The 25,255-nt window shown below is 42.7% G+C and overlaps 1 protein-coding gene across 8 annotated transcripts in view; it reads left to right on the forward strand.

Moving 5' to 3' along the window:
* LOC134210268 (uncharacterized) overlaps nucleotides 1–25,255 on the forward strand; it is a 332,517-nt gene that overhangs the window by 233,109 nt on the left and 74,153 nt on the right. For all 8 annotated transcript variants that reach the window (XM_062686313.1, XM_062686314.1, XM_062686309.1 and 5 more), the window contains one exon: nucleotides 10,671–11,852. In XM_062686313.1, the coding sequence (XP_062542297.1) occupies nucleotides 10,671–11,852 (1,182 nt within the window). The remainder of the gene's footprint in view (nucleotides 1–10,670; nucleotides 11,853–25,255) is intronic.

Here is a 25,255-nt window from a genome sequence, read left to right on the forward strand (position 1 = left end):
CCGTTTAAGCTCTGCAGTCTGGCTCTCCGCCAGCTGCTTCCCCTCTGTAAAGAGCCGAATCTTCGATTCAGCCTTCTTCGAGGCCTTCACTGCTTGACTAACCGTCAACTCTTTCTCCTCAGTAAGAAGACGGATCTTGTGCTCCGCCTCCTTACTGGCTTCCAGCAAGGACTTCCACTCCGACTTCGCCTCCACGACTAGAGCGCAGAGGGTCAGTACGGCCTGCTTCAAGTCCTTACTATAGTTTACTCGATTGTTCAGGAAGGACATGATTACGTCCGAAACGTCCGTAATCACTTCCATCGTCTGGACTCCATCCGCCCCGTGGTTAGTCATCACCGAGTTAATGACTTTGGTCAGAGTGGGGCCGTCCATCTTGACGTCCACCGGCACCTCTTCTGACCCACCACGTGCTCCGCCATCGCCTCCCCCCGGCGACCTTTGGGGTGGCCGATCGAGGCCACTGCGCCTCGGGTTCTGCGCGAAAGGGTTCTCCTTGTCGCCATTCGCCTCACCTCCCTCCTTCGTAGATTTTGTTTTAGTTAGGTTACTCATTGCTATTGGGTCCCCCTTGCGGCTGCTGTCGAATCCTGTTGGTGTAGTCGCCTTCGCGATCCCATGGTTATCTATGCTTACCTTGCGGCATGCAGGGAGGCCATGCGAGGGTTGACACTTTCGTGTTCAGAGCCAGATCAGCGCTAGTCAGGAAGGTGGAAGGAGCATCTGAGCCTACTCCCACTCAGCTACCAGCTGAGCCACAGGATTGTACCGCGTGCTACAAGGCCCGCCACGGTTTTAGGGGACGAAAGACAGCCAGGCCATTAGCCCATTCGCCGTTTCAGGCCGGTGTCACCCGGCCTTACTAAGAGAATAGAATAACCAGACTACCAGCCCTCGCGTTCACAATATTTCAATATCCAAATACAAGTCCAATACACGCAACCAGTATGCCATAATCAGGGTCTTACTGGTATCAACCCTGATGTGCCAGTAGCACTCCCTGGGCTTGTGCTTTTGAAGCGGCACACAGTCGCTTTGATAGAGTCTGATTACGGGCACTTGTGGTTTTTTGGGAGGGATTTTAGCAGAGCCCACTGAGAAATCCCACCACGCCCTAGGCAGTTCTCCCTGACTCGCAGACAGCTGGGAGGGGGTCGTCAAGCCCTTGGACATGGTCCCTGCTGCCCCCAGAGGCACATGTGTGAAAATATTGAAAATACTCCGGAAACCGTAAGGTTACAAAAAATCCTCGCTAAAGATCACTTAAACGGATTGGGCACCTTAAGGAAAAAGAATGGGTCTTTCACTACTTCTACAACCGAAACGTTGGAGCTGATGATGAGAACACATTTTCCATGTTCTATTATCAACCATAGTGGAGTCCAAAGTACTTATGTATTAGATACTGGGACCCAGAACAACAGAACGAATATTCGTAACCAGGGTTTGCAGAAATCGCTCTCAATAGATAACGAACAACGATCAAAGAGAGGCAAAAACTGTTCCGAATCATAACAAGCCATGATAACAAATTTATCAAACTCGTATAGATGTTCGAAAAAACAGAATCGGGTAGGCAGCCCCTACAGAAAAATGGTGATTCTCGCTTTGTTTTCGCGGCTTTCGTGTTGGTTTCTGCACAATTGTGTAGAACAAGTTGAAATGCATCATTAGAGCCAGTGCTCCTAGCATATGGAGCTTTCTAAAACAAATTTATCATGGGGTATTAGAGTCATTTTTTCAAATCAATGGTTTTTCGAAGCCATTCTGGGTCCTGAACAACTGTGCAGAATTTGGGACCGATTGGTTGCTTCCTCGCTTTCCGCATCGCATTTGAAGTTTGTATGGAAATTAGTATGGGAGAACGTATATTTTTGCATTTCTACTACTAGAGGTTTCAGTTTATCGTAAACCAAGTGGCACATTGCGTTAAAGTATAACCCAAAGGATGCCGAAAAACTTTTCTGAAGCAGCCACGTTGCTGGAACGTCAACGAAAAAAGTTATAACGCTTCGAAGATTGAGTGTTCAAACCATATGCAAAAAAATCGTTTATTCTGCCAGCACTGCCGAACTACGTAGACCAATAATATAACTGAGTGTTATTTCAAAATAATTGATCTTATAGGGCTTTACAGCTAATGGGAGCTTTTCGGAATCATTTCACAAAGAAAAAAATCCGACAAGAAGGAAGATTGGTTTTGCCCTTCGATAACCATCGGTTGTCCGGTAGTGCTGGCAGAAACATTGATTTCTTGCATATGGTTTGAACAATCAATTTTCGAAACGTAATAACATTTTTTGTAGACCATCCAGCTACGTACCTTCTTCGGCAAAGTTTTTCGGCATCTTCCAGACTATATGCTAACGTATCGAGTCACACGATTGATGATAAATTGAAACCGCTAAGAGCAAAAATGTAAAAAAGTATGTTTTCCCATACTAATCTCCATGTAAATTTGAAACGCGATGCGGCATGCGTGGTCGCAACCAATCGAGCCCATATTTTGCACAGTTGATTGGATTGGAAAAGATTCAGAAAAACCTTGATCTCATTTGATCAGACGAAGTTTGCGTTTTTCCATACAACTGCGCCCCACTCTAATGGGGTATAGCCTCCCGAATCAGTTCTCTATCATGATAGCTGGCGAAAAAAGTCTCTCGCGGTATGCCACATATCGTATATGTATACATAAATGATAAGTGAGAGACTTGTTCATTCTCTTTAGGATTCAATCCCTGTTCGCAACCCAACGATTGAAACGTCTGGATTGAAAAAAAAAACCAGGTATGATGCTTGTGCTTTGGCCAAACACATTTTTACTGAGGAAAAAGTTGAATGGGCGATTGATTCCTTTGAACCCTTCAAGTCGCCATGTAGGGATGGAATTTTTCCTGTACTACTACAGAAGGGAAAGGCAACCTTAACACCCATTTTAACAAAAATATTTCAGGCTAACTTATCATTGAGCTACATTCCAACTGGATGGCGACAAGTCAGGGTCACATTCATTTTCTAAGGGGCCCCACACACGCTCCGACGTGTTGTACAACTTTGACTCCGCCCCCAGGAGATTTGGTTCGGTCGGAGCCAAGTCGGACCGTCTGTGGACAAGTTGTACGACTGTCGGACGGACGGTTTCAAAGTTGCAAAGTTGGTCGGATGAAATCAAAACAGTTTGATTTTGCTCAGACTTGTGGTGGGCGGAGTCAAATGTTGTACAACCAAGTTGCATTGTGTGTGGTGTTGTTGTACAACATTGTTGCTTTCAATTCTTCTGGTGGAATATCCAGGAACAGAAAGAGATTTTTGCGATAATACAGAAAATAAGATAGTTTGCGATAATAATAATAATAGTATTATAATAAAATAATAGAATAATAATAAGATAATATTAGACCTGTGAGCCGTCGCGCCACGCCGCCGGTAATTTTTTTTTCGCCGCTGCCGTATGAAAATTTACCATGCCGCTTAGCACTACGCCCCTTGTTATTCAGAGTATGCTCAGTCAAACATTTTTTTTTCTAAAACCGCCTGATTATTTAATTATTCAAAAAATGTCCCATATTTATCGTCGGGAATTCATGGAAATCCTCCTATAATGCCAAGAGATATTCCTTCAAGAATTTCAAATTCAGAGATTTTATGAAAAATTCCATATGTACTTCCTTTTAAAAATACCTCTCCACTTACTAGATTTCACTTGGAATTTGGAAACTTTTTTAGATTTTTTTCTAGAATGCCTCCATCGCGAAATCCTCCGGTTGTACAACAATTCAACTGAAATCCCTTTAAGAATTTATATAACGCTTTCAGTGATTTATTTGAGTATTCTTTCTGGAATTCCATAGGAAAGTTTACAGAAATTTCTTTGGAAATTCCTTCAAAAATTTATCTGAAAGTTTCTTCAGGGACTCATGCGAGGAATTCCTTCGTGCATATCTTCAAGAAATTCTCCAATAGCTGGACCAGGATTTTTTTAGCATTCCTTCAGATATTGCACAAAAATTCCGAAATTTTGAATAAAATTGTAATTTCTGAAGGTATTTATCGGATAAAACCTGAAGAACCTTTCTAGTGCACTCTTGGAGAAATTTTGGAGGAACTGTCTGGAGATTTTTTTTGGGTTTTTTGGCAGGAAATTCTGGGAAAGAGTAAGTAATGTTTGTTGAGTTGGAGAAGTAATTTAAAAAGAGTTTTAGGGCATTTTCAGGAAGAACTCCAGAGAGAACTTTTGAAGAATTAATCAGAGGAATTGATTGCGGAATTTCTGATAGAGTTTCCGAGGGATCATATTCAAAAAATCCGGGAAAATTCTCGGAAGAATTCACGCTTGAACTTTTGAAGCAACTTTTAGTGGAATTCATTGACAGATTCCCAGAAAAATTTCTAAAAAAAATTTGGAAGTATTTTATATGGAAAATACACAGAATGAAAGTGAAAAAACTTTCCAAAAAATCCACAGAAAGAAAGCGGAAAAACTTTCCAAAAAATACACAGAATGAAAGTGAAGAACTTTCGGAGTAATACCTTGGTAACTACCGGAGGAATTCCTAGACGAGCTTCAGGAAGAAGTTCTGTAGGAACTTCCGGAGGAAATCCTTGGATAACTTCTGGTGGAATTCCTGGAGGAATTTCCAGAGAAATTTCTGGAGGAACTTCCGGAAGATTTCTTGGCAGAATTTTCGGAGTTTCTCCATAAGGAATTTCACTCGGAGGAACAGGAGTAGTAATCTTCATGCTTTTGTTAGTTTTGTTTAAGACTGGGATCAAGGATCACTCCCCTTCTTGATTCCTGATAGCATTCTAGATAAGGATCTCAAAAATAAAACATGAGTATCACTAGTGTCCAATCTACGAATTACACCGTAACAATGCTAATGCTGAAAGGAATTTCACTCGGAGGAACTTCCGAATAGTTTTTTTTCAAGAACTACCGGAGGAATTCCGGGAGGAAGTTCGGAATTCCAGGAGGATCTTCGGAATTCCGGGAGGAACTTTCAGAGAACTTAGTAAGCGAACTTCCGGAGGATTTCCTGGAGGAATTTCCGAATGAACTCCGGGAGGAATTCCTGGAAGAACTCCGTGAGGAGTTTCCGGAAGAACTTCGGGAGGAATTTCCGGAAGATCTCCGGGAGGAACATCCAGAGGAATTCCAGGTGGAAGTTCTGGCAGAAATTCCGAGAGAAACTTCTAGCGAAATTCCGAGAAGAACTTCCAGAGAAGTTCCGGGAGGAAATTCCTTACAAATTTCGGGAGGAACATCCGGAAGAATTCCTGGAGGAACTTGCGGAGGAACTTCCGGGAGGAACTCCTGGAGAAATTCAGGGAGGAGCTTCCGGAGAAATTCTGGGAGGAACATCCGGAAGAAATCCAGAAGGAACTTCCGGAGGAATTCCGGGGAGAACTTCTGGAGGAGTTCCGAGAGGAACTTCTGGAGAAATTTCGCGAGGAACTTCCGAAGGAATTCCGAGAGGAAGTTCCAGAGGAATTCATGGAGGAATTCATAGAGGAAGTTCCAGAGCAATTTCGAGAGGAATTTCCGGAGGAATTCTAAGAGGAAGTTCCGGAGGAAGTTCTAGAAGAATTCATGGAGGAACTTCCGGAGGAATTCTGAAAGGAACTTGCGGAGGAATTCCGAGAGGAACTTCAGGAGGAATTCCGAGAGGACTTCCAAGAGGAACTTCCGGAGGAATTGCGGGAAGAACTTCCGGAGGCACTTCCGGAGGAATTCCGGGAGGAACGTCTGGAGGAATTCCGAGACGAACTTCCGAAGAATTTCCGAGAGGAACATCCGGAGGAATTCCAGGAGGAACTTCCAGAGGAATTCCAGGAGGAAGCTCCGGAAGAATTCTGAGAAGAACATCCTCAGGAATTCCGGAAGGAGCTTCTGGGAGATTTCTGGAAGGAACTTCCGGGGAAATTGTGGGAAGAACTTCCGGAGGAATTACGGGAGGCACTTCCGGAGGAACTCCGGGAGGAACCTCCGGAGGAATTCCAGGAGGAACTTCCGGAGGAATTCTGGGAGGAACTTCTGGAGGAATTCCGGGAGGAACTTCTGGAGGAACTACGGGAGGAACTTCTGGAGGAATTCCGGGAGGAGCTTCCTGATGAACTTCCGTAGGAATTCCTGGAGGAACTTCCAGAGGAATCCAAAAAAGCCTTCCGGTGAAGGCATTTCTGGAGGAACTTCAGGAGGAATTCCTGGAGGAACTTTAGGAGGTATTAATGTAGGAACTTCCGGAGGAAGTCCTGGTGGAACAATCCAATTCTATTTTCCGGAGGAACTTCCGGTGCAATTACGGGAGGAACTTTCAGAGGAATTCCGGGAGAAGCTTTCTGAGGAATTTAGGGAGGAACTTCCGAATTCACCCGAAAGTTCCTCCTTGAATTCCTCCGGAAGCTCCTCCCGGAACTTCTGGAACTGGGAGGAACTTATGGAGGAATTCAGGGAGGAGCTTCCGGAGGAATTCCGGAAAAAACTTTCGGAAGGAACTTCTGGAGGATTTCCAGAATGAACTTCCGGAGGAACTCCGGGAGAAACTTCCGATTCCTCTTCGAAACTTCCAATCATAATCAAATTCAATTCCAACTCTAAGCAAAATTCAATCGCATTCCAATCCATCATCACCAAAATTCCAAATTGCCATTCACGTTCCAATAAAATTCAATTCAATTCACAACCAATCTAATTTTAAACTCATTCCAATTCAAATCCAATCTCATTGCACTCCAATCCTATTTCATTCCAATTCAATTCATCCAATTAAGTATTCGTGAAAAAGCACCAAACATATCAGCATGTACAGAAAAAAAATGACGAAATGTTACGTTTGTTGGAGTTTTGGTTGTACCAACTGTTCGTCAGACGGTTGTACAAACTGAATTGGTCGCACAAACTTGGGGGCGGAGTCAAAGTTGTACAACATGTCAGAGCGTGTGTGGGGCCCCTAAGGCAAACAAAAAGGATAAAACCTCCCGGAAATCCTTTAGGCCAATAAGTTTATCATCCATTATATTGAATACAATGGAAAAAATAATTGACGAACACATAAAGTGTTATCTAAATAAAATACCCTTAAGCAAATATCAATTTGCGTATTAGGAAGGAAAATCTTCAGTAACAGCTCTGCATGAGGTGGTTACAAAATTAGAAAGATCTTTTGATGCAAAAGAAATTTCACTTGCTGCTTTCATTGATATTGAAGGAGCATTCGACAACACATTCTATAATTCAATAACTACTGCAATGACAAAATATGGTTTTGATCAATGCATTGTTACTTGGATCAATGAAATGTTATCAAAAAGAGAGATATCAGCAAACCTGGGAAGCTCATTCATAAATGTTAGAGCAGTTAAAGGGTGCCCACAAGGAGGCGTATTATCACCTCTGTTGTGGTCTTTAATAGTTGAATAGTCTTAAATGATTGTACTATCACTAGTAGAATGCAAACAGTAATTAATTACGTCTCATCGTGGTGCGATAGAGAAGGACTGAGCATAAAATCTTCTAAAACAACTATTGTACCATTCACATTCAAAAAATCCATAAAAAACATGACACTGAAAGGCACAGTTTTAGAACTTTCAAATACAGTCAAATACCTTGGTGTATATCTTGACAGTAAACTGAACTTGAATACGCACCTGGAGCAAGCTATACTAAAAGCAACAAATGCTCTATGGATAGTTCTTCATCGTAAATTGTACCGTCCAAGTGCAAATTACTGTTTTTCGATGTTTCTGCATACATTTTTCCATATAAAGTTCCAACGAATTTAGCACCGCCCAAACGTTGACCGATTTGGCTGAGCAGAGCATCAGGGCATCAAATAGAACCGAATAGGAAGGCCATCATAACAATTGAAAAAGTGTTGTTTGAGCCACCTAACCAGCAGTCTAACTTTTGTTGCTTCACGTTTCAGGCGGGTGTACAGTTCTTCCACTTTTGCAAATGTTCGGCCGACAATTTCCATGTCATCGGTGAAACAAATAAATTGACTGGATCTGTAGAAAATCGTACCCCGGCTGTTACACCCGGCTCTCCGCATGACATCCTCTAGCGCAATGTTAATCAACGAAAGTCCATCTTCTTCTTCTTTTTATTGGCATTACATCCCTACACTGGGACAGAGCCGCCTCGCATCTTAGTGCTCATTAAGCACTTCAACAGCGAGGTTTCTAAGCCAAGTTACCATTTTTGCATTCGTATATCTTGAGACTAACACGATGATACTTTTATGCCCACGGAAGTCGAGACAATTTCCAATCCGAAAATTGCCTAGATCGGCACCGGGAATCGAACCCAGACACCCTCAGCATGGTCTTGCTTTGTAGCCGCGCGTCTTACCGCACGGCTAAGGAGGGCCGAAAATCCATCACCTTGTCTTATTCCCCGGCGCGATTCGAACGAACTGGATTGTTCGCCCGGGATCTTCACACAGTTTTGCACACCATCCACCGTTGCTTTGATCAGTCTGGTAAGCTTTCCATGGAAAGCTGTCTATACATACTGTCGTATGCCGCCTTGAAATCAGTGAACAGATGATGCGTTGGAACCTGGTATTGACCGCATTTTTGAAGGATTTGCCGTACAGTAAAGATCTTGTCCGTTGTCGAGCGGCCGTCAATGAAGCCGGCTTGATAACTTCCCACGAACTCATTCACTAATGGTGACAGACGTCGGAAGATGATCGGGGATATCACTTTGTAGGCGGCATTAAGGATGGTGATCGCTCGAAAGTTCTCACACTCCAGCTTGTCGCCTTTCTTGTAGATGGGGCATATAAAACCTTCCTTCCACTCTTCCGGTAGCTGTTCAGTTTCCCAGACTACGACTATCAGTTTGTGCAGGCAAGTGGCCAGTGGCTGACGTAGTCATCTCCTCCGCTGCCTTGACTTTCACTGCCTGTACTCGCAGCGCCATTCAAATGTTCCTCGTAGTGCTGCTTCCACCTTTCGACCACCACACGTTCGTCCGTCAAGATGCTCCCATGAGAACGGCAAGGCTGTTCCATCTCCCCGCACTGAAAACGGCGGGTCTGTTGTCTCCGCTTCCGTTAACGTTCCACGTTCTGCCGGGTGCCTTGCTGCAGTACGACCGCCCGCGCTGCGCCCTTCTCCTCCAGAATCTGTCTGCACTCTTCGTCGAACCAATCGTTCCGTCGACTTCGCTGCGTCGTTAATGGCTGCTTTGACTGTATTCTAGCAGTCCTCAAGAGGGGCTCATCTTCTTCCGGCAACGCTACCTCGAGGTCACATACAACATTTGTATAAGAATCCAACACTATTTCATATGCCCAGTTGTTATACAGGTTTTGGTAGGTACTTATATAGAATTGTTAGAAAATTTCACAATCACCGGTTGGGTGTACGTGATCACTTTTGGAGGAAGAAGGTCTGTCATTTTCTCACGATCCATAGAACCAAAAGTATTTTTTGCGAAAAAAAAAAAGTCGTACATACTTACGTAAAGATGTCGCAAATTGAGGCACGACTTACTGTGAGTTAGGATCACCGAATAGCTGCCGTGGCTGGGGTTGCCGTGGATATATGGTTGCAGTTATCCTGGCGGACAATGGAACCAACGGCGACACAACCGGAGAAAGAGATTGATGAGAACCAGGGGAGCTATCAGGCAGTGCTTGTCGGTAGTAGACAGCATCCTTTCAAGCACAGCACGTGTCGATGCTGCCTCCAGCATGAAAAGCATGTTGGCGCTTGTCGTGCCGTCCACTCGAGTTCGAGTTCGGCGATTGTTTGCCGGTTGACAATCCGCTGGAGAAGCTTCGCCATGCAGTTGGTCAGCAAGATTAGCCGGAAGGTATTAGGTCTTGATTCGTGACAGTTTGGTTTCGGCATAGGAACGATGATAATGATAGTATTCCGCCATCTCGTGGGAAATTCATTAATTTCTTCGGATATTGTTTTCAATTTTATGGGAAACTATTTTGAATTTAATTTTCTGAGAATTTTTTTCCCGTGTCCAAACATGGGCGCCTCTTATTTCACCTCATGTTTCCGATGGAACCACAACCTTTTCGAAGGTTGACAAGGGTCACAAATTTATGTTTTTTGCATCTTGTGCAACCCAGGTATTTTTCATCTAGATTCGCAAGTTGATTTTTCGTCAGACGTATTTGATGAAATACGGGAATAGTTTGGCGAATTTCTGCTTCTTAATGTTATCTTTACCAAAATCTCTTATTATTTTTCGCTCCATATAAATTAAAAATGTAATCCTACTAAAATTTGGAAAAATTGCTTACGTAATTAATGCATACGACTACTTTCAAGCAAATTATTAACTCTCTAATTTCAAGCTACAGAATATCATAATAGATGAATTTTAATATGTACAGTTTGAATGCATTCGCGTCTGAACTCAGGTTGGCAACCTATTTCTAGGGCATCGAAAAACAGTTCGATAAAGCCGGTAATTACATCCTGCTATCACTTTTGCATTTTATGCACAGATGCCACCGAACGCAGCACAAAACAACGGATATCAGATTGGTTATTTTATTTTCCTCTTGCTATTTCCGTCGACAAACTCGATGCGATAGACTTGCTAGATATAGCTAAACGGGGTGGGTGGTGTATAATCTATGGTGGCACATCAAATCACGCTTATTAAATTCCACACTTTTTTATTCTTTCCATTCCAGGACTTTGCTTCGATCGTACACAACCTGGCTGGTTTACGGAGCGCACTCGCCAATGGCGGTTCCCACGAGTCCGCATCGCTGCTGGAGCCACATTCGCCTCAGTTCAGTGGCCCCCGACCGTTGTTCGTTTCGGGCGGTGGCGGCATTGGCGGCGGCGGAGGAGGAGGAGCTGGCAACATGCAAACCAATCGTCGATCCCCATCCGGTTGCAATCCATCCTCACCGGTAGTGCCATCGATGGCCACCGATGGCAGCCATCCGGCTTCCCTCGGGGCCCCGGTTCCACGAAAACGTCGGCTGGAAGCCTTTCTCAAAAGCCTTGTGGGTCGAAGGCCATCGAAGGAGCCGCCACCAGCGCCGCCGCCGCCCCCTCCACCATCTGCTCCTCTAACGACAGCAAGCAACGTACCGCTGTTGTCGTCGCCTGAGATTAAAATCAGCAAAAGTCCCTCCGAGCATAACCTGGTCGAGATGACGCGAAGCCGACTTAACATTTCAACGACTTCGCTCAGCTCCGTTCACCAGAAGCTGTGGTCGGTGGTTCCTCTGCTGAAGAAAGACGTCAGCTGCACCAGTCTGGCACCGCCGAAATCCGTGCCTCTGCTGGGCTCACAGCCGAAGAGCGGACTGCGGAAGTGCGAAACAGTTCTCGCTTTAACCAATTCCGCCCAATCGGTCGAACCCATCAAACCGCAGAATCGGCTGCGCAATTGTGCTTCGGTTGCCACGTGCTCCCGTTGTTCTAGTCTCTTATCGCTCGCAGCGGCCGGATCGCGGTACTCCCTCAACCTGTCCAACGGTGGCTTCGTGGCCGTTGGTGGTGCCAACTCGCAGCCCACTGGCGGCGCCGGTCCGGCCGAAACCGGCAAACACGTCGGCAACCTTCTCCGGCTTACGAAAACCTCATCCGGAACGTCATCCTCCTGCTCCCCGTCGCCCAGCGCTTCCTCATGCTCCTCATCGCCGTCGTCGTCGTCGGGATCCTCCTCGTCATCGTCCAACAGCAGTAGCCGGGTTTCGGTGACCTCGAGAGCGGCCATCCTGGTGGCACCGCCCAGCCCCACCGTAGTGACGGCCAGCCTGGCTCCAGCTGTTAAACTCACCTGCAAGCTGTGCCTCGGGGAACACAGTACCGAGAATCTCACTCGGATATCGCAGTGCGGTTGCTCGTTCTGTACGGAGGTAAGTGGAACCGATTGATAAACATGAACCCTTAACGTAGAGGAATACAAATACCAAATTGTAAATTGTTAGGATTGAAATTTCCATAACTCAGTGAATGTCACCTATTTCAACAAACTCTACAAAATATTTCCTATCTCTCAGTAATGGAATATCAATTTTACTGTGATATTCACCCACAAAGATGTGATGTGTCTCAGTGTTATCTTCTTTGCGAAAAGTTACTGAAATATGTTGAAACAAATTTGGGATCATCTTTTAGCCCTTAAATTGTTTGCCCAAAGTCTCCGAACATCCCGTTCACAACACCACTTCTCGCTTGCAAAAAAAAACAATATTCTTTCTCGAAATGCATTTCATTGCATGGAAAACGAACTTTCTCTCGTGGGTTCCATAAATCTTTCCCGCTGAAAGCTCAACCCAAAGAGCAACAAATAACAAAGCCATAAATATTTCTATCGCAGGATGGCTTCTCGTTTGTGACTTGCTGGAAGATACCGTAATGTGAGGGAAAATTGATCTCTATTAAACGTATGAGTTCAGATTAGACAAATATATGGTAGAGTAAATATTATCAAACTTTTTGCAGTGAAACCTGCGCGTTGGTAATTTTTATCGATCTGCTTAATAAAAATACCAATCAAAAGTGTTTAAAATTTTCGTAACCTTTTAATATGAAAAACTTGTACTGGATTAATTTAAACTGCCTTTCAGGTCGTCTTTTGATTGTAATCGAAATGAACATCTCATTGGGAATAATAAAGGAATGATTTGGCATCAGAACTATGATCCCCCACCCCAATCTACGGTACATTGCCATATACAAACGGCTCTGAAATATAGCTCGCCCCAACCAAACAGCAGTGGTGCAGTGGAAAACCGACTCGCAGAATACCTACCCACGGTAACGAAAATCAACTTGAGAACCGAACCGACGAGAGATTACCAACCAGCGCGCGCCAGCAAATGGGATAAAGTGTTAATCCCACCCGCGCTGGGTATTCCGCGCCCAGTTGGTACTGCCCACCGCATTCTCCACCAATTCCAGTGCGATTTTCCACCGAAGCGCTCTTACCGGTCATGAAAGATTAATTTGTCGGCTCATCTGCCACAATGCGACTACTATACTGGTGAGAGCAGTTTTTCCTATCAGGCTCATTTGCTCGATCGGAGCGTCGTCGTCGTCGCCGTCGTGGAAATTCCATTTCTCAAGACCGTGTACGAGTTATGTCAGCCGGCCGGACCCGGAGAATTCTTTTCTCGCTGACACTCGGTTTATTGCCGCGATGTCTGCTCGCTACTACTTGCGGCACTAGCAGGTGATAAAATATTCAGTACTTTCCTGTGCTCAACGAATGCGAGGTGCGCCATAAATTGTTGCACGATATATGTTTTAGGCATGCGAGCGTTGATAAGGAAAAAGCAGCAGCGGGAAGATGCTCCGGCTGACATTACTTGATTGGTGGTTTTTCTTGGAAATATTGTTCACACGAGTAATGGCAGGAGTTACGACATGGCACTAATATTATGTCTCAGGCGGGAAAATACGTTCTGGATCTTTTGCTGGGTTAACGATGGGGAATTATTTCAAGATGAAAACAATTTTATTTTGTAATTTCGTTGCAATGTCATCACTAATAAGGGGACCAGTAACCAGCACCCTCTAAAATCAATCCATTTAAAGTAATACTTTTTCGTGAACTTATAGTTTTCTTCTTATGTTATAATTGATTTTTTAAATTTCATCAGTAAATCATTAGTAACACTAATTTATTGTAAGCAATATCGACATGCGATTCAAGCTCATCTTTTGAAGGATGATAATTCTGGATTATTTTCATTTTCAATTAATGAACGTAAATGTATTATAAATTGATCCTCAAATATCAATTCTCTGAACATGTGGTCGTCATTTGAAAATAAAGTTGGAAACCCATTGAAGTCTTTCATGTATTGTACCTTCTTTCTTATTGGCCTTGCATCCCCAACTATGACACTGCTGCATTGTAGCTCTTACTCATAAACCACATCTACGGTTATAAGTAGGAGTACTGGAAACCTAAGCCTAAACAATTTACACCGTAATATATTTTATTGCCTCCTATTTCTTCTCCTTACTGGCATTACATCCTTCACTGTGATATTGCTGCCTCACAGCAGTGTTCAATCAGCTCTTCTACAGTTATTAACGGCGAGGTTTCTAACCCATGTTGGAATGATGATACTTTTTTATACCAAGCCAGACCCCACCCGATGAAAAAAAATGCATAGGTAACAAAATTGAAACAACGCACACTGGGGATTTTCAAAAGCAAAAGGCTCGAAATTCAATTACTCCAGCTGACGCTGCAAAATTTCCAGAACGTAAATGTTTCCTGAAAGAAAAAAGTGCGACTAATCGATTTCGCGTGGTTTCGTGGTGGGAAGACAACATTTAAGTGCCCATTTTGCCTCAATTCCCCTAAAAATCAAAATATTCCTACAATGCTTCTAGCTGACGCTGATATTTCTTCAAAAAATTCATGTTTCCTGAAGGGAAAAAGTGCGATGAATCGATTGCGCGGAGTTTCATTCTGAACCGACCACTCTAAAGTGCCCATTTTGTTCCATTTCCCCTAAAATCATAAATCGTTGGCGTGGGGTTTCATGCTGGATAGACTTCTTTTTTTTAATCTTTCGTTTATTTGGAAGGCTCATTTGCCGTGAAGCGTTACGGAGCCGAAATCAAGTTTAACAATACATTTCTTGATTCTTATACATAGTGTTAGTTTTGGGGAACCGAAAGACTCGCGGTTTAGTCGAGGTTAGGGAATACAATAATACAGTAGGAAAGGAAAGGATTTTAGGGTGCTTAAGTAATTACGATGCTGATGTTCACAAAGTTGACATTCCTCGCATTTTTACATCTGTAACGGGACAAACAAACTTTTTTTTTGGGAGACAACGACGAGAGGAAGACATACGGAAGGGATTAACGACTGACATAGAAATGTACAAGAGGAAGACATTCGATATGGGGTACGACAGACAAGGGAATGGGCAGGCAATGATTACAGTTTTACATCAGCAACTTTCAAAAATTGGTGGACCAGGGACATGTACCGTCAACTGGGGGGAAGATGATCATTTTTAAGACAAAACATGCAATAACCATGGGTGTTTACATTTTAAATCGAAACAAATATTTTCAAAACATGTACTGCTATACGTTGCAATAATCAACAACTTTAGTTTTCTGAAATGCGTTCGCATTTATTAAAATTAATTAAATTATCACACATTTTTTGAGTAATCTGGTTTGGGGTGAAGTTGATCAAGACAGCTCTACTAAAATCATTATGACCTAGTAGTCAAAATACACTAGGTTATTTGTATGAATGTTGAATTTACTACCTAAAGAAGTCTAAGAAGTCAATATTTGAAACGAAAATAGCGTCATTTATGACTATCTCTCTCTTTCTTCCACAAAATACATTTTCATGATTGTAATCGAAAAACTCGGATTTCTACCTAGCGGTAACATTACTTGAACGGAGAATATTGTTGACTACCGTTTCATAAAAAAATTTGGCACTTTTGACTGACACATCAATTGATCATCTTCACCTCAATGATCATCTTCCCCCCAGTTGACGGTACTCGAGATCAAGGCCCGACAACACTTCCCTAATAGGCTTTGGTTGTTTTCCTCGGACCCGGAGATGTTCAGTTAGCGCAGATCTGGGGCCACGATGCTCCTCGCACGCCCACACGACATGATCGATGTCCTGATAATCCTCGCCGCAAACACAGAGATTTCCTTCCGAGAGCCCCACTCTGAAAAGATGTGCATTTAGAGTGTAGTGATTGGACATTAGACGACACATGGTTCGAATGAAGTCTAGTCCCATATTCAATTTTTTGAACCATGGACGCTTCGACACCTGCGGGCGAATAGAATACAGCCATCTACCCAACTCCCCATTTGTCCATTTCTGTTTCCAGCTGTTCAAGGTTTCCTGACGAACTAATGTGAAAAATTCATCGAAGGTGATTTTCCGATCGTAAATATCACCTTCCATAGCGCCCACCTTAGCCAAAGAGTCCGCTTTCTCATTTCCCGGAATCGAGCAATGAGAAGGGACCCAAGCCATGGTGATTGTGTAAGACCGTTGTGATAAGGCACTCAAAGCTTTCCGTATCCCATTCAGAAGATACGCTGAGTGCTTAACCGGTTTCATTGACCGAACAGCCTCCAAGGAACTTAGACTGTCGGTGAAGATGAAAAAGTGGTCAGGAGGTAGGGATGCGATTTGCTCGAGTGAATAGTGTATAGCTGCTAGCTCAGCAGTATACACGGAACAAGGCTCTTTGAGCTTAAAGTAGGCGCTATGAAAAACGTTGAAAACACCGAAACCAGTGGAGTCATCCATTTTTGACCCGTCTGTAAAAAAGCTTCTCTCCTCACTGGCGTGCCCGTATTTGCTTGCAAATAATGGAGGTATGACCTCCGCACACAAAAAGTCTGGTATTCCATGAACCTCCTGCTTCATGGACAGATCAAAAGTAACAGAGGAACTGTAAGAGTCTAAGAAGTTAACACGATTGGTGTCAACCAAAGATGGGCTTACCTCCAGCATCATGTACCAGTGGTAAATACTCATGAGTCGAGATTGAGGGTTTTGTTCGAGCAGCTTTTCGAAGTTGTCAATGACCAATGGATTGAGAACCTCACAGCGGATGAGGAACCGGAGCGATAATTCCGCGAAACGATCTGTTAGTGGCAGTACTCCCGCAAGTACTTCCAAGCTCATCGTATGTGTCGAATTCATACATCCTAACGCGATACGGAGACAGCGGTACTGAATCCGTTGAAGCTTCAGCATGTGTGTTTTAGCCGCGGACTGGAAGCAGAAACTACCGTATTCGAGGACCGACAAAATGATTGTTCTATACAACGTCATAAGATCTTCGGGATGCGCTCCCCACCATGTTCCGGTTATTGATCGCATGAAGTTGATCCGTTTCTGGCATTTTTGTGTCAGATACACAATGTGCTTCCCGAAGGTACATTTCGAGTCGAACCAGACCCCGAGGTATTTAGAAGACATGCTATGAGCGATTGTCTTACCCATCAGTTGGAGCGGGAACTCTGCCGGCTTATGTTTTTTTTGAAAAGACAACCATCTCAGTTTTCTCCGGAGAGAATTCGATACCCAGCTTCGTAGCCCAAGTGGACAAATTGTCCAGAGTATCTTGCAACGGTCCTTGCAGATCAACTGCGATTGGCCCCGAAACGGATACAACACAATCATCTGCAAGCTGCCTTAACGAGCAATTTGGCATGAGACATTCATCAATGTCTCTGACGTAAAAATTGTAAAGAAAGGGGCTTAAACATGAGCCCTGGGGGAGACCCATGTAGCTAATTCGTGAAGTTGCCGAGTCACCATGAGAAAAACTCATACGCTTCTCTGACAACAAATTGTACAAATAATTGTTTAAGTCCAATAAGTTAAGTCCACACGAGTGGAGTTTGTCGGATAAGACATCAACGCAAACTGAATCAAAAGCCCCCTTAATGTCCAAAAATACTGAGCCCATTTGCTCTTTTTTAGCGAAAGTAAGCTGAATTTCAGAAGAAAGCAACGCAAGACAGTCGTTCTTTCCCTTGCCCCTGCGGAAACCAAATTGTGTATCTGACAAAAAACTATTCGATTCAACCCATTTGTCTAGCCGCAAGAGAATCATCTTCTCCAACAACTTCCGAAGACATGACAGCATCGCGATGGGGCGATACGAATTATAATCCGCGGGTTTTCCGGGCTTCTGGATGGCTATCACCCTCACTTGCCTCCAATCATCCGGAACAATATTGCACTCCAGAAACTGGTTGAACAGGCTCAAAAAGCGCCTCTTCGCGACGTCTGGGAGGTTTTTAAGCAAATTGAACCTGATTCTATCCATCCCTGGAGCGGAATTGTTACATGAAAGGAGAGCAAGTGACAATTCAATCATCGAAAAGGGACGATCCATATCATCCCTGACAGCAAAAGCATCACGTAGCTCTTGCCTCACCGGTACCGAATCCGGACAAACTTTCTTTGCGAAGTTGAGTATCCACCGCGACGAGCCTTCACGATCTTCGTTTACGGACGACGCGTTGCGCATTCTTCTCCCGACGGTCCACAGAGTTTTCATTGAAGTCTCGCGCGATAAACCTTCAACAAAAGTGCACCAATATCCGCGCTTCTTCACTTTGACCAGTTTCTTGAGCTGGATCTCGAGCGCGATGTACCGTTTGTGAAGAACGATCGAACCGTGTTTCCGAAATTCTTTGAAAGCGGCGGATTTCTTGCGATAAAGTTGTGTACACTCGACATCCCACCACGGACTGGGTGGTTTCCTACGAACCGAAGCTCCTGGCACTGGCCGGCTTTGTGCCTGAAGAGCACTGTCAAGGATCAACTGGGATAGAAACTCGTACTCTTCTCGCGGTGGAAGTGCTTCTATCGACATTACGCCATCAATGATGGCCTCCGCATATGTGCCCCAATCGATGTGCTTCGTGAGGTCATATGAGAGGTCGATAGAAACAGATTGATTACGTCCATTGGAAATCGAGACTTCGATCGGCAAATGATCACTACCATGGGGATCTTGGACCACCTTCCAAGTGCAGTCCAACGATAATGAGCTCGAACAAATGGAAAGATCTAGACGGCTATCTCTTGCTGGAGGAGCCACTCATGTAACTTCTCCTGTATTCAAAATTGACATATTAAAGTCGTCGCAGAGGTCGTATATCATTGTTGAACGGTTGTCGTCGTACAGTTCCCCCCAGCCTATTCCGTGGGAGTTAAAATCTCCCAAGAGCAACCGTGGCTCTGGCATAACCGAGCAGATGTGCGAGAGATCTCTACGAGATATCGCGGTGTTTGGAGGAAGATATATCGAGGCGATACTGAGGTCTTTTCCTCGAATAGTCACCTGACATGCGACAGCTTCGGTGCCAGACATCGGCGCAAGATCGACTCTATAGAAGGAGTACTGTTTTTTGATCCCTAAAAGCACCCCTCCATATCGATTTGCCCGATCGCGGCGGATTATGTTGAAATCAGGAAATTGAAGGTTCACATCTGGTGTTAGCCATGTTTCACATAAAGCAAAAGCATCGCATTGTAATTTGTTAACTAAAAATTTAAAAATATCTAATTTCAACTGTAGAATCGAAACCGTGTTACCCTTATTGACTAAGTTAGCCATCGAAGGATACGAATGACTCGAGGAGGGGCATCTTTGAAGCCAGCTGCTTCAGGAGAGGAGTCAGAATAGGAAGAACAGTTTTGACCATGTTTTTCATGGGGTCAGAAGTATTGAAGAAGTTAAGGATGAGCTCCACGATGCCAGAAAGTGTGAACATTGAAGCGCACGGAGGTTGTTGTGCTCGCTCTCTATGCTCTCCTTCTGGCTGAGAAATCGCAAAAATTGGGGCATCTGGGATTTTAGATGTCTCCGGGAGCGGTGGAAACTCTCGTTCATCCTGATGTGAAACCACAAAAGTTGAACGTTTTTGAGTACCACCTGCGTTTGATTTCGCCATGTTGGAATGAAGCTCACTTTGAGGCTGTTTTCTAGGCTTTTTCGAGGGACGCTGGCTTTATTTTACTCGTTTCCTCGTTGAGCCTTTGAAAACAAAGGCCCCGTTTCCAATTTCAGAGTCAGAGCTACCTTGATCGTCCAAAGGAAGAGACGAGTAGATGGTGTCAGAAACAACCGGCGAAGCGGCCTTCCGCAGCATCTCGGCGTAGCTTCGACGAGACCGCTGCTGAAGAGACCGTTTCTGGTGAATTAGCCGCTGTATGTAGGTCGGACAAGCTTCAAGAGCATGTGGAGGGCCTTCGTTGTAATAGACACATTTCGGCGCCACCCACATGCTCTTCTCCGCATGATGCACAGCGAGGTTTATTGCAGCAGTACTAAGCGGTGTGGCCCAGCTGCTTGCAATTAACACAATTCATCACCTTCGGTACATACAACCGAACAGGTAGTCGAAGTTTGCCTATCACTACTTAGTCAGACAGCGCGGACCCGCTTCTCCCCCTCCTGCGACACCGAATTAGGGCTTCCATTCCCGGAAACGATTTCCCGGGAAATCATATTTCCCGGGATTCCCGATTCCCGGGATTTATGTATCAGTTTCCCGAATTTCCCGGGAAATGAACATACTAAAATATTTTGTAATAATTGTCTTATTTTTTTTAAATTTGATGATAACGGATTTTGGGGTATCAATTACATTTTTTTACTAGCATCATCTCACTATTTGTTTTCCTTTTGAAGTTTAAGAATACAGTGCATTCCAACACGTGTTGAAGAGAGGCGAGACAAAGAACCAGTTTATATCTATCGTTCGTTTATTCAGTAGGTCCAAACGTCGGTAAGCGTTGTGAAGTCGAATTAAAAATTTAGTGTCTGTGGTGAAACAGCAGAGCTACCAATGTTCGCAGATATTCAGGCAATAGCAGTGACCGCTTTGGCAGATTTGTTCTATTATTGTCAATGGTATTTTAAGACCTTCAATCCGAAAATACTCATATTCCAAAACTCGTTTGAATTTTGAGATATTTCTGAAATATTTCATTTGAATACTTTATAATATTGGTGGGCTAATAGATCTTGATGGAAAACAGATTTTAGGCCTTTAGTATGCTATCATTACAACTGTCTTGCAACGCTAAACTTTTGCAATATGATGCGTTTCAGGTTCTGTTCGGCATTTCAAACAAAGGAAGAATTCTCATTTCAAATATTTTATTCATCTGCTTTAAATACATTCAAAGTCGAAAACGTTTTCAAGTGGACGACATGAATAAAAATGGCTTATCCTTAAAAGTTGACCAGAAGATTCTATGCACTAAAAGAATTCGTCGAGTATAATTAAAGTTCATGTTAGGAATATTTTGGCGATAATAGAAGAGAATCTCTCGAAGCCGTCGTTGTCCAAAAACTGAAAAAAAATGCGGATACAACCTGAAAAAGTTTTTAAAAAATTATGGAAAAGTAGCACATAGCGGAGCTCATCAGGACACTGCAGATCTTACTTTTGAGCCAGAGCAGATGCTGATACCTATGACATGGCGAACGTTTTGTAGAAGGAGTTAACGCTTTTCAAGCTGAACAAAAACTTTCTCAGGCTTTCAACAACTTTTTCATCATTTGAGGGCAAAATAGCAAGAATCACTGATGTAGAATGTAAATTTTCGAAATCATATTTTACGACAAAATTTAAACTACGATTTTGAATTTGGTTTCGAGAGTTTTTTTTTATTTCCCGGGATCCCGGGAAATCCCGGGAAATAATTATTTCATTTCCCGTTTCCCGGGAAGTTGATTCCCGGGAAAAATGGAAGCCCTACACCGAATACATTTCTTTGCAATCCAGTATCGCAACAGGAGGCAAGGAAGCATTCTTGAAACGACCGAAACCTTGTTTCAAATCGTCGCATGTCGAACTCCCCTCCGTCATCAACCCCGCGATCCCACACGCTGCTGACGGTAAGTAAACTCTATATTCGAGAGTGAAAAGCTCACAGGTGGCAATCTCGTTGGCCTGTTTGCGATCACTGACCGTGACACGGAGCTTACTGGACCCAACCATGTCAATGGTCATGACAGACGAAAATCGCTTTTCCAGATCTCTACTGATCTGACTAATATTCAAGCGTTTGCCTTTGGGTCGGAAAAAAACAACATATGGCCCACTAGAGTCGGGAGGGTAGGCCTTGAGGAGGAGGGTCGTGAGGGGAGAAGTACCATTATTCACTAGACTTATGGTGGTAGTGTTGCTTATTTCCATTCTACTCTGGAATGGAACACCAGAATGCAACAAAGGGTCATTGGATATGGAATTCGTCGAACCCCCACCGCCTTCGCCTTCGTGCATTGCGAAGATCAAGCGTCCCGTTGCAGCGAGGCACACACACATACAAACTCGTCTTATGACAAGGAAATTATACGAGTTCCGAATTGCATGTCCTAGTTCGGAGAAGAAAGTCGTCCAAGTACCGGAAAGCAAAATGTTCAGATTTGAGTTGTGAATGTTCGATTTCGAAGAAGATTTTCTCCTCATTCCTGACGAAATTTTTGCATTCCGAGAAGCAAATTGTTACAAATGCAGATGTCGGGAGCTAGTATCGATTCTTGAAAGTCCGGGAAAATTAGTATGGTAAGTAAACCCAAAGTAAAAAGGATTCTTGTGGTTATTTATGATTCGAACAAATTTCTTTGGAAAATTCACCTTATAGAAATTCGAACGAACTGTCAAATAAAATTCGAACAAATTTCCCAAAAAAAATCAAACAAATTTCCAAGAAAAACAGAAAGAAATTCAAACGAGCTTCCCAAAGAAATTCAATCGATTCACAAATAACCTCAAGAATCATTCTTGCTTTGGGTTCACTTGCCATACCAATTTTCCTAGACTTTCAGGAATCGACTCAGGCTTCCGAGATTTTTCACGATGCGTGTGAGAGAGTGGGTTTTGAAAATATATTGCGAAAGTTCGGCTATTTGCTTAGTGTTGGAAATTTGATCCACCTTCTCAGCTGTGGAGGACGACGGAGGTCCTCCGTAGCTTAGTAAGGAAAGCACCTTTCTAAATTATTACTGTCTTATAGGTCTGATTAGATTACTAAGTGTACAAATATATGTATCATCAAATATTAGGCAGTTTGACGTAGATAGTTTTGTTTGAAGTCATTGTCTGACAATACCTGAGTGTTAGCAAAATAGGATTTCGAAGTTTGTCAGTGCTAGGACAGTAATCATAGAAGTTTCTAAGATCCTAAAGTAATAGTCTGCTGAGTGTTAAGACTTCAGGAGGTATTTATTTCAAAGTTTTCCAAACTAAAAACGAGATTAATTCAAAATTGATAAAATTTCCAGCCGTTTTTATAATACGCATGTTTATTGTTTAATTATTAAAAACCCACGGGAAAAGTTTTGGAAAAATCGGAAAGGATTTATTGAAATCTAAAGAATCTCCCTTGAAACTCCCTAAAAGATTTTTTGACGATCATACGATTTCCTGCTAGTTAGCTATAAATCGCTACGAACCAAAGAAATTTCTGAAAGATTATAAAAAGTCCAAGAATTTAGTAATAATCAGGGAATCAATTTTTTGGAATGCGCCTGCGAAACAAGCGACAAAAGAGAACCAACGACAAAGCTTTGTTTTTGTCGGAGATTATAATGACAAAGATCCGAAATTTTTTGTCAGCAACAAAAAAGAAGACAATCTTGTTGCTAACTTTTCATACAGTTATTTTGCATTATTTCTAGTGAAAATTTCGGTTCTATGCTATCATAGTTTCTGCTTTTATGGAAATATTCGAGATCCAAACAATAATTACAAAATTAGCAGCGTATTTTCGGAAATATCAGAGCATGCAAGGCGAATGATTCTTGTCATATTGTGTTCGGGTTCTGATAAAGGTTTGTCGCTAGGTGCGTTTGTCAGTAACAAACTCTGTTGATGACAAAGAGTATATTGTTAGGCGTTACTCGAATATTGATTCCCTGGTAATAATTGCTTGAAACCATTACAGACTTGGGAACATTTGTTAGATTCGTGGTCTTTGCTGGAAGCTTGCAAAGATTTTCGGAAATCAGTAGTATTCCAAGATAGGCTGTGCAAATAGAAAGTGGAAGAGATAAGATGTCGAATAGGTGGAAGTTTTTTTTTTCTCTTGTTCGATTCTTTTTCTGTTCCACGTACCACGAAGCCCTAGCAATCCGGAAGAAGCTCTTTGCTGAACAAAAATCGTACACGACGCCACGCCAAATCGCTTTCAACGTCAAACGCCCGGATGAGCAGCTGAAATAAGCAAATCCCTACCTCGTCCGTCCTGAATTAATTAATTTATAAGTTTGAGTCATTACGAGTACACCCGATTCTGTTTTTACACGGATTTTTTTTACACGGCCGTGTACAAAAAGTCCCATACAAAATTTTTGCAAAGTTGCTCCATTTGCATGATTCGTCGAAAAATCATAAAACTTTTTTTACACGGATTTTCAAATTTTGAACTGAAAACTTTTTTTACACGGAACGTATCTCCCGTGTAAAAAAGAATCTATGTCCCTTCCCTACTAACTGTCAATGATAAGATGATATACATTGTAAAAATATCATACTTAAGAATTGCGGCTCCGCTAAGTGTCACACACGACTGAGCCTACCGAATAAATGAAATGGTAAAAAAGGTAGAAGGAACAATAATTCGAATGTGAAATATTTGAAAATATTCCATTTTATTTATTTCTCATTGTTTTCTCCTTCTGTATTTGTTAAATGGCAATTTTTGTACCAAGTTACTGTTATGTGTAACAGCCACCGGGATGCAATATAGGTTTTATTTTCTCCAGTCGCGAGGCAGTGAAGTTGAATAATTAGTGCTTGATGAATCGCGCACTTGTAGTACGCGTCTTTTCTGTCGACGCTAGTGCTTGGAGTGTTTATCAGGCGAAACACATTAATTGCGTGCGTCATCTTTTTCTAGTGTGCATTGAGTGAAGTTCGTTTTTCGTCTTTCACCATTGAACACAAACACGAACCTAGAACGTTTATGTAGGCTCGCTTGTGCTGTGTATCGCGAGCGATGATTTTTCGTTAGTTTTGTACAAACCACGACAGTGCGCTTGCTCGAGTGGTAAATATGTGAAGTAGTGATGTACAATGAAATATTTATTCGCTTTTCAAGGCGGCTTTCTATATATTATTACCCAAGCTATCTGACTATTCAACTCCAACGACAATCATGGTGATGCAGTGGATTTATCGGTCTCTTGTAGCAGAGATTGTCAAATTGGTTTTCCTCTCCTTATTCAACGTTGACTGTGATCAGCATCGTTTAAATTATAAGAGCAACCAGCTATATTTGTCCTAAAAGACGAACAAAATTTCACAAAGTCTTTCGAAGTTTAAATTCTGAATATTTAGAAATGATTGTATATAAAATGTACATGGATTTCTCATACCTTAAACTTTTGTTCAAATTGAATTGTCAAATAAAATTCGAACGAGTTTCCCAAAAAAATTTCCAAGAAAAATGGCAAGAATTTCTAAAAGCCATTCAAACCAGCTTCCCAAAGAATTTCTCAAACGAAATTTGAGCGAATTCTTAAAAGAAATTGGAACGATTTTCCCTAAACAACAAACAACTTTTTCAAAGAAAATCCAGAAGAAGAAGTTTGGACAAATATCTCGAAAAATTCAAACGTATTCCCCAAAGAAATTCGAACGCATTTACTAACGAAATTTGAACGAATTTTCCGAAGAAATACAAATGAATTTTCCAAAGAAATGCAAACAAATTCTCCAAAGAAACCCGAGCAAATTTCTCAAAGAAATTCGAACGAAT

The sequence above is a fragment of the Armigeres subalbatus genome, chromosome 2 (assembly GCF_024139115.2).
Source record: "Armigeres subalbatus isolate Guangzhou_Male chromosome 2, GZ_Asu_2, whole genome shotgun sequence".
Lineage (NCBI taxonomy): Eukaryota > Metazoa > Arthropoda > Insecta > Diptera > Culicidae > Armigeres > Armigeres subalbatus.